Raw genomic sequence first — 13406 nt, 5'->3', positions numbered from 1 at the left:
CGCGGGAAATATAATTTCATTTAAGTGTATTAAAATTTTTTTTCTGATTTTAAAATTTACTGTTGTGGCTTAAAATGTGTCTTCAAATTCTTTGAATGAGGGCCGGACTAAGTGACTCACTTCTAACAAAGAGACTGTGACGGAAGCGTGGCTACGTGACTTCTGAAGCTAGATCACGTGAAGGATAGAGCACGGGCTCTCTGATTGTTTGCTCTCAGGGAGGCCAGCCACTGCATGACTTGGGGACATGTAAGCAGCTCTTGGGAAAGGACCACATGGGGAGGGATGGAAGCCTCCTGCCAACAACCACCCCCGACTCGCCAGCCAGCTCCTCCAGCCCTGGTCCAGCCTTCAGACGGCTGTACCCCTGCTGACATCCGACTGAACCTCATGAGAAACCCAGCACCATGACCGCCAGCCACACCATACCTAAATTCCTGGCCCACAGAAAAGGCAAGAAATAATACATGTTTATTGTTGTTTTGTGCCACTAAATTTTGGGGTGATTTGCTAATTAACTAATGTCTGTACCAAGCTCCCTGGGGAGGGTAGAAGTGTGAAAATGAAGTGAAGGAGGAAACTTTGTTTTCTTACTTTCTACATTTTTACTTTATACATTCCAGGCCTGTTTAGATTTTTTTAGTCTTTTATATTTAAATAAAAGGATAGAAATAAAGTGAGGCTTAAGTGTATTTTTAAAACATTCGTTCCCTGATTTTAAAAGTAACACTAATGAGAAAGGACAAAGTTGCGGGCCTGACACTACCCAACCTCAGCGTTCATTAGAAAGCGATGATAACCATGACCAACGGAGCTCTAGAACAGAACGGGGAGCCCAGAAATAGACACACACAAGTATAGTCAACAGATCTTTGACAAAGGAGCAAAGGCAATGAATTCACCCTTCTCAACAAATGCTGCAACAGGACAACCACATGCAAAAATAAATCTAGACACTGACCTTACATCCTTCACAAAAACAGACTCGAAATGGATCATGGACTTCAATGTAAGACAAAAAACTATACAACGTCTAGAAGATCACATAGGAGAAAATCTACATGACCTTTGGTTTACTAATGAGTTTTTTAGGTATAACGCCAAAAGCATGATCCATGAAAGAATAATATTGACGTTAGATTTCTTTACAATTAAAAACTTCTGCTCTGCAAAAGACGCTGTCAAAAGAAGAGAAGGACAAGCCACGGATTGGGAGACAATATTTGCAAGACCTATATGTGATAAAGGGCTTGTGTCCAAAATATACAAAGAAGTCTTAAAACTCAGCAAAAAGAAAATAACCAGATTAAAAAATGGTCAACAGGCCTGAACAGACACCTCACCAAAGATGATCTACAGATATCGAACAAACATATGAAAAGATACTTACTATCATATGTGATTATTGAATTGCAAATTAAAACAACAAGATACTACTCTTAGAGATACATATCGGAGTGGCTAGCATCCAAGAAACTGACAACAGCCAACACTGGCAAGGATGCGGAGCAACAGGAACTCTCATTAATTGCTGGTGGAAATACAACATGGCACAGCTGCTTTGGAAGGCAGTTTGGCAGTTTCTTAGAAAGGTATTTATTCAAATGGGTTAAAAAGTTTTGTCTTCACAAAACCTGCACACAAATGCTTACACAAGTTTTATTCATATTTGCCAAAACCTGGAAACAACCAAAATGTCCTTTAATTAAGTGAATGAATAAAAAAAAAAAAACCTGAGTTGCATTGCACAATAAAATATTATTCAGTGATAAAAAGAAATGAGCGGAAAACTTCCAAACTTTTTCTATGGGGCCAGCGTTACCTTGATCCCCAAACCAGACAAAGACCCCACCAAAAGGGAGAATTACAGACCAATATCCCTGATAAACATGGATGCAAAAATTCTCACACGATACTAGCCAATAGGATCCAACAGTACATTAAAAGGATTATTCACCACGACCAAGTGGGATTTATTCCTGGGCTGCAAGGGTGGTTCAGATCCACAAATCAATCAATGTGATACACCACATTAATAAAAGAAAGGACAAGAACCATATGATCCTCTCAACAGATGCAGAAAAAGCATTTGACAAATTACAGCATCCTTTCTTGATTAAAACTCTTCACAGCATAGGGAGAGAGGGAACATACCCCAATATCATAAAAGCCATCTACGAAAAAGCCCACAGTGAATATCATTCTCAATGAGGAAAAACTGAGAGCACTTCCCCTAAGATCAGGAACATGGCAGGGATGTCCACTATCACCACTGCTGTTCAGCACAGTCCTCAGCAATCAGACAACAAAAATAAATAAAAGGCATCCGAATCGGCAAAGAAGTCAAACTCTCACTTTTTGCAGACAACATGATACTCTATGTGGAAAACCCAAAGGACTGCACCCCAAAACTGCTAGAACTCACACAGGAATTCAGCAAAGTGTCAGGATATACAATCAATGCACAGAAATCAGTTGCATTTCTATACACCAACAATGAGACAGAAAAAGAAATTAAGGAGTCGATCCCATTTATAATTGCCCCCCAAATCATAAGATACCAAGGAATAAACCCAACCAAAGAGGAAAAGGATCTGTACTCAGAAAAACCACAGAACATTCATGAAAGAAATTGAGGAAGACACAAAGAAATGGAAAATGTTCCATGCTCATGGATTAGAAGAACAAATATTGTTAAAAGTCTATGCTACCTACAGCAATCTACACATTCAATGCAATCCCTATCAAAATACCATCAACTTTTTTCACAGAGCTGGAACATATAATCCTAAAATTTGTATGGAGTGAGAAAAGATCCCAAATAGCCAGAGGAATGTTGAAAAAGGAAACCAAACTGGTGGCATCACAATTCCAGATTTCAAGCTCTATTACAAAGCTGTAATCATCAAGACAGTATGGTACTGGCACAAAAACAGACACATAGATCAATAGAACAGAATAGAGAACTCAGAAATGGACCCTCAACTCTATGGTCAACTAATCTTCAACAAAGCAGGAAAGAATATCCAATGGAAAAAAGACAGTCTCTTCAACAAGTGGTGTTGGGAAAACTGGACAGCCACGTGCAGAAGAATGAAATGAGACCATTTCCTTATACCATACACAAAAATAGACTCAAAACGGATGAAAGACCTAAATGTGAGACAGGAATCCATCAAAATCCTAGAGGAGAACACAGGCAGCAACCTCTTCAACCTCGGCCTAAGCGACTTCTTGCTAGACACCTCTCCAAAGGCAATAATGAACACTGGAACTTCATCAAGATAAAAAGCTTTTGCACAGCAAAGGAAACAGCTGACAAAACCAAAAGACAACCGACAGAATGGAAGAAGATATTTGCAAATGACATATCAGATAAAGGGCTAGTATCCAAAATCTATAAAGAACTTATCAAACTCAACACCCAGAGAACAAATAATCCAATCAAGAAATGGGCAGAAGACATGAACAGACATTTCTCCAAAGAAGACATCCAAATGGCCAACGGACACATGAAAAAGTGCTCCACATCACTCAGCATCAGGGAAATACAAATCAAAACCACAACGAGATACCACCTCACATCGGTCAGAATGGCTAAAATTAACAAGTCAGGAAATGACAGATGTTGGCAAGGATGCAGAGAAAGGGGAACCCTCCTACACTGTTGGTGGGAATGCAAGCTGGTGCAGCCACTCCGGAAAACAGTATAGAGATTCCTCAAAAAGTTGAAAATAGAGCTACCCTACGACCCAGTAATTGCACTACTGGGTATTTACCCCAAAGATACAAATGCAGTGATCTCAAGGGGCACCTGCACCCCAGTGTTTATAGCAGCAATGTCCACAATAGCCAAACTATGGAAAGAGCCCAGGTGTCCATCAACGGATGAATGTATAAAGATGTGGTATATATATATATATATATACAATGGAATATTACACAGCCATCAAAATAATCTTGTGATGGAACTAGAGAAAGACAATTATCATATGATCTCACTGATATGTGGAATTTAAGAAACAAAACAGAGGATCATAGGGGAAGGGAGGGAAAAATAAAACTAGATGAAACCAGAGAGGGAGACAAACCATAAGAGACTCTTAATCATAGGAAACAAACTGAGCGTTGATGGAGGGGAGGGGGGTGGAGGGATGGGGTAATTGGGTGATGGACATTAAGGAGGGCACGGGATGTAATGAGCACTGGGTGTTATATAAGACTGATGAATCACTGACCTCTACCTCTGAAACTAATAATACATTATATGTTAATTAATTGAATTTAAATTAAATAAACAAGTAAATAAATAATAAGAAAATCAAATTTAAAAAACAAAAAACCAAAAACATTATGCTAAATAAAAGAAGCCAGATGCAAAAAAGAAAAAAAAGAGCTATCAATCACCAAAAGGCACAGAGAAACCTTGAATGCATAGTTTAGTGAAAGAATCGAGTCTGAAAAGGCTATATACTGTATGATTCCAACTGTGATGTTCTAGAAAAGGCGAAACAAGAGAGAGAGCAAGATCGGTGGTTGTCAAGAGGCCGGGGGCAGCGAGGGTGGGGGACATGTGAATAAGAGGAGCACAGGGATTTCGGGCACATTAAACTGTTCTGTATGATACTGTAATGATGGATACACGTCATTATTATTTGCAAGAGCTCACAGAACTGCACAACACAAAGAGTGAATCGTAATCTAAACCATGGATTTCGGGCAATAGTAAGCTACCAGTATTGGTTCCCCACTTGTAATGAACATGCCACAAGAATTCGAGACATTAACAGGAGTAGGGAAGACATGGGAACCCCTGTACCCTCTGCTCAATTTTCTATAAAACTGCTCTACAAAACACATCCTATTCGTTTTTTAAGCAGCACTGATCAATTGACAGAAACGTAGAAATAAAATCACATAGCCACCCATAATCTCAGCAGAGAGACAGCCACTGTTGACACTTAGGCATAGTTCCTTCCAGTCCTTTTTCCAGTCTTTTTTCAAATGTCTATGTTCCTGTCATTTTTCTAAAGAGCTGAAATCATTCTGCTAAATCCATTCTGAAGGTTTATGGTCTAGTTTTAGTTTGGATTTTTAACTGCAAAGAAAATAGCACATATAAAACATCAGTGATACCAAAAACAGATCCGAGAGGGGCCCGTTTCCATGGAAATGATTGAAAATAAATTTCACTTCACACTACACCCTGCTAATGTACTGACCAGAAAGAAGGAGAAATACTTGGGAGTAACAGAAGAGCAGCCAAGATAGCTTCTAATCGAGAAGAAGGAAAACACAGCAGCCTAGCAAGGTTTCGAAGAGGCCAGGAGTAGCACCCTGCAATTTAATGAGTTATGCTCTTTCAGCAACCGCGTGGATGGGGGGAGAAAGCACCCAGGAACGGGAGACCGGGGTAGACTCCCTCGCCTCCACTGACAGTTAGTTTGACAGCCAAGCAGCCAGCAGATCCCCCTCCGGATGTGGGCTTGTCTCTACAGTTGGTGCGAGGCCAGGAAACAAATCACTCCTTCCCTCCAATGGAGAAGCTCCAAATGTTTAGCAAGCTGCAGGGCCCGGGCGCCGAGTGATGGTTTGGACAGCGCATGGACTGGCCCTTAGTGTTGGAGTGGGTCCTGGGGGCAACCCTCCTGCACAGGGGTTAACCCTTCAGATGCTGCGTCCTGGGCAGTCTGGAGGTTCTGGGAGGGGGATCAGGATGCCAGAATGTAGGGGGCCCTCACGGAGCTCAGGGGAGTGACTAGTTTCCAACAGAAGAATTTTAATATGAAAAACTAGGAAGGCCAGAGTAGAGTGTACCAACTGAATTCTGAACATCCTGCAACCAGTGTTTTTTATGAAAAGATGAGAGTGTTTAGGACATGTGTCACGGGCAGCCTTCATGGGGGACAGCAGAGCTCCAGTCACAAAAAGACAGCTGCTGGTGGGAAGACGGCACAGCTTCCCACCTGGGAAACAGCACCACGGTAGAGTTGAATAGATCCCGTTTCATTCCCAGCTCTGCCCTGTACCAGCACGAATGGCATAAGCCCCAGTTTCCTCATCTGTAAAATGGGTATCACTGTTCTTCCCTCGGGGGGTTAGAACAAGGATGGCATGAGGTAAGTCACGTGCAGCGCTCGGCACAAGGCCTGGCACGAGGCAAGTGCTCCCACCATTAGAGGTGCTTGAGCTGTGGGTCTTTTTCTTTTCTTTTCTAACACAGAGGATGGCCCCATTTCCCTTTCCCTGTCCGGATTCCGATGTAGACGCCTGGCCACTATTGCCATAAAAAGCCAGAGTCCCCGAAGTGGGAAATATCAGGCAGCTATCTTTTTTCTACGGCACCCTACGAACAGCCCTGCACTCTGGAGAGGAACAAAGACTTCAGACGCCAAACCAGCCCAGATCACAAAGCTACGAAGCACAGGCGCCCTGGATAACAGCATCCCACTCAAAGTGCAAGGATTTAGGCTTAGAGTCGCCAAGCACCCTCCAGGCCCCGGAAAACTCAGAGTTAAACAGGGGCCCATTCGTTCCCAACATAAAACACCATTTCCAAATGGTGCACAGTGTACCTGTCGTTTATTCTCCTTCTTGACTCAGCTAACGGAGTCATATTTTTATTTCGAAAAAAAATGGCTATAAAAAGAACTATAGGTAATCAACCTATATCTGTCCCCATCTCCCACAAATGATAATCGTTAACATTTGTTATATTTGCATCCTTAAAAAAAAAGAAATAAAATATGACACACAAAATTAAAATGTGTTTTCTTCCCTACTTCCAAATCTATATCCTACCACTCTTCCAGTTACTGTTAGGGATTTAATCTTTATCTAGTCCAGTTCTACTTTATTCTTTGTTTTGGCTAAACGTTCCCTTTTTTTTTTTAACAGAAAGAAGACAAAAAGAAACATGGACAATGTGCTAAGTGAAAATGCCTGTGTGAGGGGGGGGCTTTCCGGCCTCTGCAGCCAGGCCACTCACCTGCTCCAGGAAGAGTACACTCGCTGTAGGTAACGCTTGGGGGGGAGCCTTGCAAACTCACACCTACTAGCATCTAGAAAGCAGTGCAGATTCCTGGAAGGCCCTCTCCTGAATCCAGAAGGCTTACCTGGGTCCAGATGCGTGAAAGAGCCCACCACGAAGTCCAGTGTGGACACAGCCAGCAGGAACAGCAGCAGCAGCTGGAGGCGGATTATCCACTTGACGCCTGCTAGGTTAATCCCCAGCAAGGCCAGAAGCACCACCACTGACATTCCTCGCACCGCCCAGATGCTCCGGAAGCTCAGCAAATCGGAGACGGACTCAGCAAAGCCGGTGATGTACATGGCACCTGCGACACACTGACAGAGCGGCCGGGAGGGCGGAGTCGGCAAGAGAATAGAGCATCCAGAACCCACAGGCCAGAGCTGCCCGGCACGGAGGGCCCCACTCACCCCTGTCAGGGCTCAGCCCCTGGGAGCCACTGTGGGGGGCTCAGCGAGCCTTTCCCGCCCATGACCCCTGCCAGGGGCCTCGTTTCTTCTAATCTCCGTCTCTACCGTCCTCCTGAGGGGAGCACGAACACCAGTCTGTGGCAACTATGGTGAGAAGATCACGGGAGGAAGGAGATGGGACCCTGGGCCAAAGAGCACTTGGCACTTCTCCATCTGAGTTATTCAAGAGCTAAACAGAGGGGGAGCCTGGGTGGCTCAGTTGGTTAAGCGGTTGCCTTGAGCTCAGGTCATGATCTGGGGTCCTGGGATCAAGCCCCCGAGTCCAGGTCATGATCTGGGGTCCTGGGATCAAGCCCCTGGAGTCGAGTCGGGCTCCCAGCTCAGCAGGGAGTCTGCGTCTCCCTCTGCCCCCCCCATGCACTTTCTCTCTCAAATGAATAAATGAAATCTTGAAAAAAAAAAAAGAGCTAAACAGAAGCACACAGGGGGTCCCATCTCAGGGCCTTAGAAAGGCACTGAAGCAGACCCCAGTGTTTCCTCCATCTCTTTATGAGTCACTATTATTAAAAAACAACAACAATGACTTAAAACTTAGAATTTAAACAAAAAGGGAGCCACATCCTTTCAATGTCATCTGGAGCAAAGACTACCCAAGGACTCTCTAGGTGAACGTACTTAGCTCTACTCATTGCTTACTATTGATTAAACGTGTTAAATGTCCCAGACTTTGTGAAGTCACTGTCAATTTATAGATTTCTTTCCAGCAGAGATGCAAATAACTCCCGTCCAGTGGAACAGATAACCCAAAAGATTCGGGTTTGTTGTCCTGTAAGACATTAACCAGTTTTGTTCGGCAATCCAATCCTTACACTTATTTATGAAACTGCTTAACCAGGAACTAGGTAATCAATACCATCTGACGGGCTCCCCCATTAATTAATGAATTAAATAAAATCTTTGGCACATTTTATATTTGCCTGAAAGTCATAATTTAACCTTTTTAAAAAAATATTTAAAACTCAATTTCAAATAAATCTTTGAAAATCAGACACCAACCTCACCCTCCGTAATCCCTCAGCCCCCTTGTCCCCATCAGGTTCGATCCTCCCCCAACGCCCAGGCCAGCGGGTCACGGTCATCACTGTGCTCTGCTCCCATTGTTCTCTCAGGGAACAAATTCCACCCTGGCCTCAGTCACGTTCCTCCTTCATGAAGTCTTTCCTCATCCCTGTTTTCTGCATAAATACTATGCTAACTGCTAGTGCCGTGCAATTAATTACCTGGAACTTTCCAACCGACTATTTGCTTTTCTAGCTGGTGAACAGCAGCATTTGCTCACGTGAAGTGGCCCAAGCACTAAAGGCTGTCTTTTGTTTCCTGTAGCCCCTCTCTCAGGTTTCCACCTAACATCACTTTTTAGCCCAAAGAGGCCAGGAACCAAACAACCAGGAAAGCCCTCTGGAGGCTGTGAGAAAGGACAGGGTGGTCAAGAGGATGGACTATGAAAGCTGACGAGGGCCAGACCCTGTGGCTCCCAGTCCTAGCTGTGGGGCTTGGGAAAGTGTTGTAAGCTCTCTGTGCTTCATTTCTTCATCCGTGAAATGCAAGTAATAATAGTACCTGCTTCAAAGGTTATTGTGAGGATTAAATGAGATAATTCCTGTAAGGTCCTAGAACTCTATCCGGCTCATAGTCGGGGTTAGAGAGATACTAGCTCTTCTCATTATCATTCTTACTCTACTGTTATTAGCTACCGAAGAAGAGGGAACAGTAGTGAGCCATGAATTTCATAAAATACTTTGCTAATGCTCGGGGAGCCCGGGTAGCTCAGTCAGTTAAGCATCTGACTCTCAGTTTCGGCTCAGATCGGGATCTCAGGGTCGTGGGACTGAGGCCCCGCGAGCAGCTCTGCCCTCAGTGCAGAGTCGACTTGAGATTCTCTCTCCCTCTCTCTGCTCCTCCCATGTTCTTTCTTTCTCTGTCTCTTAAATAAATAAGTCTTTAAAAAAATATTTTGTTCATGCTAAATACATGATGGTAATGTCACTGGAAATTTGCAAAGTAAGTAAGGATTCTTAAACCAAAGAGACTTACTTTGAGAGAAAGCAATAACAGCCCCCAAATTCAACTGTCTTCTCAAAATCTAAGAACTTGGGGATAAAAGGTGAGGGTATTGATGGAATGTGGGTAAGTAAACGTGTTAGAGAGATAATCATATTTGCTCGGTGGAGGAACATAGTAAGCAATGCTGTTCGGTTGGGAACTACAGGAAAACTATAATTATGGCTTTTCTTTTTTTTTTTAAGATTTTATTTATTTTTTTGAGAGAGAAAGAACACAACCCAGGGGGAGGGACAGAGGGAGAGGGAGAAGTGGGCTCCCCGCTGAGCAGGGAGCCCGACACAGGACTTGATCCCAGGACCTCAGGATCACAACCTGAGCTGAAGATAGAGGCCCAACCAACTGAGCCACCCAGGTGCCCCTAATTATGGCTTTTCTAAGGGTAGACTATGACTATTCTCAGATCAAAAAGCATAGAACTTCCAAATCGACAAGGAGAAAAATACAAAATACAATAGAAACAAATTTGAGCCATGTTGGCAAAACAACAAATTTTTTAAATTTCAGATTATCGAGAAAGTAATGAAAAGGAGAATATTGTATTCTAAAACTTGAGAGGCACATTAATCCTGCATTCAGAAGGGGAAAAACGTATAACCCTAAATACTTCCATTAGTTGAAAAAGGCAGAAAAAAAAATTTAACTTAAGATGTGATGGAAAAAGATCAATATAAAAAGATAGTAGGAAGAGGGGCGCCTGGGTGGCTCAGTCGTTAAGCGTCTACATTTGGCTCAGGGCATGATCCCGGCGTTATGGGGTCGAGCCCCACATCAGGCTCCTCTCCTGGGAGCCTGCTTCTTCTCTCCCACTCCCCCTGCTTGTGTTCCCTCTCGCTGGCTGTCTGTCTCTGTCAAATAAATAAATAAAATCTTTAAAAAAAAAAGATAGTAGGAAGGGGTATTTAATAAATGAAAATATGAAATAACAAAGAAAGGATACAGAGAATCAAGGCTGATCCTAAAGGGTGTCTGCCTGGCTTAGTAGGTGGAACACGTGACTCTTGATCTTAGGGTCATGAGTTCAAGCCCCATGCTGGGCACAGAGATTCCTTAAAAATAAAACCTTTTTAAAAAGTAAAAATAAAAGCTGATCCTTTAAGAGGTAGATAAAATACATAAACAGCTGGCAGTCTGGTTAAGGAAAAACAAAAAACTACAGATCCTAGCAATGAGAAAAGAAATGCAACTACTCTTACAGAAGAGAGTAAAAGCATGACTAGAGAAGACAAGTGTGCCATGAATTATGGTACATTCGTATTACGCAATGCTAAGCTACTAGTTTAAAAAGCACAGTTTAAAGCACTGACCTGCAGAGAATCGTAGGGGAAGGGAGGGAAAACTGAATGGGAAGAAATCAGAGAGGGAGACAAACCATGAGAGACTCCTGACTCTGGGAAACAAACAGGGTTGTTGGAGGGGAGGTGGGTGGGGGGATGGGGAAACTGGGTGATGGGCATTAAGGAGGACACGTGATGTAATAAGCACTGGGTGCTACACGTAACTGATGAATCACTGAACACTACTTCTGAAACTAATGAGGTACTATATGTTGGCTAATTGAGTTTAAATTTTTTTTAAAAAGCATTGACTTCAAGGAATAGCTATGAATTATTGTTAAGTGAGAAATACAAGCCATGGAATAGATTATGAACTCTGTCCCCATGTTTGTAAAAACGCGCAAGCACTTCAATCATCAATTCACATACATGAGCAAAGGGAAGGTGCTAGAAGAGGATGGCAGGTGTTCACACCGGTCACCTCAAGACTGGGAGGGAAACAACCTTTCTCTTAACATTATCTCCGATAGGTTGACTGGTTACGATGAACATCATTTTGTAATTTTAAGAGAATTTTTTTTTTAGGTTTTGTTTATTTATTTGAGGGAGAGGGAGAGAGAGCACAAGCAGGGGAGGGACACAGAGAGAGGAAGAAGCAGACTCTCCCCGCTGAGCAAGGAGCCCAAGGCGGCTCGATCCCAGGATCCCGGGGATCATGACCTGAGCTGAAGGCAGACGCTTAACCGACTGAGCCACCCAGGCGCCCCCATAAAAGAACTGTATAAGGGAAAAATAAAAACAAACATCTGAAGAGTACTATTCTGTGTAAGCAAACACTACACCCGGGTACAGAGAGCACTGTGTGTCTAGGATGCAAGGCTTCCCCAACACCGCTGGTGAGCTTGACACCCCACCCCGCAGGGGTGTAGACAACAGCACCCCAGGCCCTCCCCAGAGCAGCCCAGCCACCCTCCCTCCCAACCACGAATATTCCTCTTCACTGGAAAACATCCTTGTCAACTTGTTTAATGTAGAAACACCACCAGAGTTTGTTACATTTTTTCAGTATTTTTATCACCTTTTAAAGTTCATACATCACCTTCCCCTTTTCACTCTCTGTGGAGAAACTCCTAACCCTCAGCCGCAGGGAGCAGGGGCGTCACCCCCTGTTGTACAGAGAGAATGGGACTGTCTTTCAGGGTGGAACACCTCCATTCCAAGGTATTTGTGACAAAACAACTGCACCTTTACAGTCACGGGCATGTTGCTTTTCATCTCTGGGCACCTACCTGCTAGACCAGAGCTGCCCTGCACACCCTCCCCTTCTGACATGAAATCCTTGTTTAAGGTTCCAGCTGCTTGACTCCCATGTTAACTCCCGTAACGAAACTCCAGCCTCCACGGGGTCTATGCAAGTTTTCCAGTTCTCCACTGTGTTTGCACAGAGCCCAGAACAGAGTGTGTGAGCCAGCAATCAATGCTTGTAGACAGAGCAGTGCAGGCTAGAGCTGTTCCTTTGGTGTCCAGGGGACGCCACCCCAAAGAAGCGCTCAGGCCCACAAAAGTGAGTGCGGCAGGGAGTGAGGAGGGGCTCCAGTTCCCTGTTTCCCCCGCTGGCCAAGGGGTCAGGCCTCCCACGGCAGGCCCCCCACCCACATCTCAGAGAGATGAGGGGGAAGACATGGGAGGATGCAGGGCAATGAAGAGATTTCGCAATCTTTAAAAATAATTATCTTAAGGGTTTGTGTCTTTTAAATTTTTAAAAAAGGTTTTATTTTTAAGTGATCTCCACGCCCAACGTGGGGCTCAAACCCCCAACCCCGAGACCAAGAGCCCCATGCCCCACCGACTGCGCCAGGCAGGTGCCCCTCTATCTTCTAAATTGTCATGCTGAAAACAAGGGTCAGCACACTTTAACCTGGTGGACAAATCCTTCTTGCTCCCTGTTTTGAGAATAAAGTTTTGTTGGGACACAGTTGTGCCCAGTTTTTCATACTGTCTAAGGCTGCTGCTGAACGACAATAGCCAAATGGAACAGTTGTAACAGAGATGGACAACTCATAAAAACGGAAGTATTTGCTATCCGGCCCTTTAGAGTAGAAGCGTGCTGACCCCTGCTCCAGGGCAAACACGCCATCTGCTCTGGCAGGCGTTAAAAATAAATGAGTGTAAAAATACTAAAAATAAATAAATAAAATCAATGTATTCACGCCCTGGAAGGATGAGGTTAGAGGTTAGTAAGAACCATGACAAGGGACCCTCAGAGACCCCCAACCACACCCTGGAAGAAGACAGATCTCGAATCAATGACCTAAATTTCCACCTTAAGAAACTAGAGAAAGAAAAAGCAAACTAAACCCAAAAGAAGCAGGAAGAAGGAATTAATAAAGACGGGAGCAGAAATAAATTGGAGACCAGAAAAACAATAGCAAAATCAACAGAACCAAAAATTGCTTCTTTGCAGGCAAGCTTTTAACTAGCGTGACTGAAAAAAAGGGAGCAAGTCTCAATGATTAAAATCAGGAATGAGAGCAAAGACACTGCTACCGATCTTAGAAAAGTAAAACG

The 13406-nt window shown here is 43.7% G+C and overlaps 1 protein-coding gene across 1 annotated transcript in view; it reads right to left on the bottom strand.

The window, feature by feature from the left end:
• The window catches only part of SLC12A8 (solute carrier family 12 member 8), a 132163-nt gene that overhangs the window by 90698 nt on the left and 28059 nt on the right, over positions 1-13406 (bottom strand). Inside the window, exon 4 of the mRNA XM_087861562.1 lies at positions 7116-7347. Within this exon, the coding sequence (XP_087717688.1) occupies positions 7116-7347 (232 nt within the window). The remainder of the gene's footprint in view (positions 1-7115; positions 7348-13406) is intronic.

The sequence above is a fragment of the Ursus americanus genome, chromosome 4, assembly GCF_024610735.1.
Source record: "Ursus americanus isolate L20-20 chromosome 4, mUrsAme1.1.p, whole genome shotgun sequence".
Lineage (NCBI taxonomy): Eukaryota > Metazoa > Chordata > Mammalia > Carnivora > Ursidae > Ursus > Ursus americanus.
The sequence above is the reverse complement of the archived record's forward strand: the minus strand, read 5'-3'. Positions and strand labels throughout refer to the sequence as shown.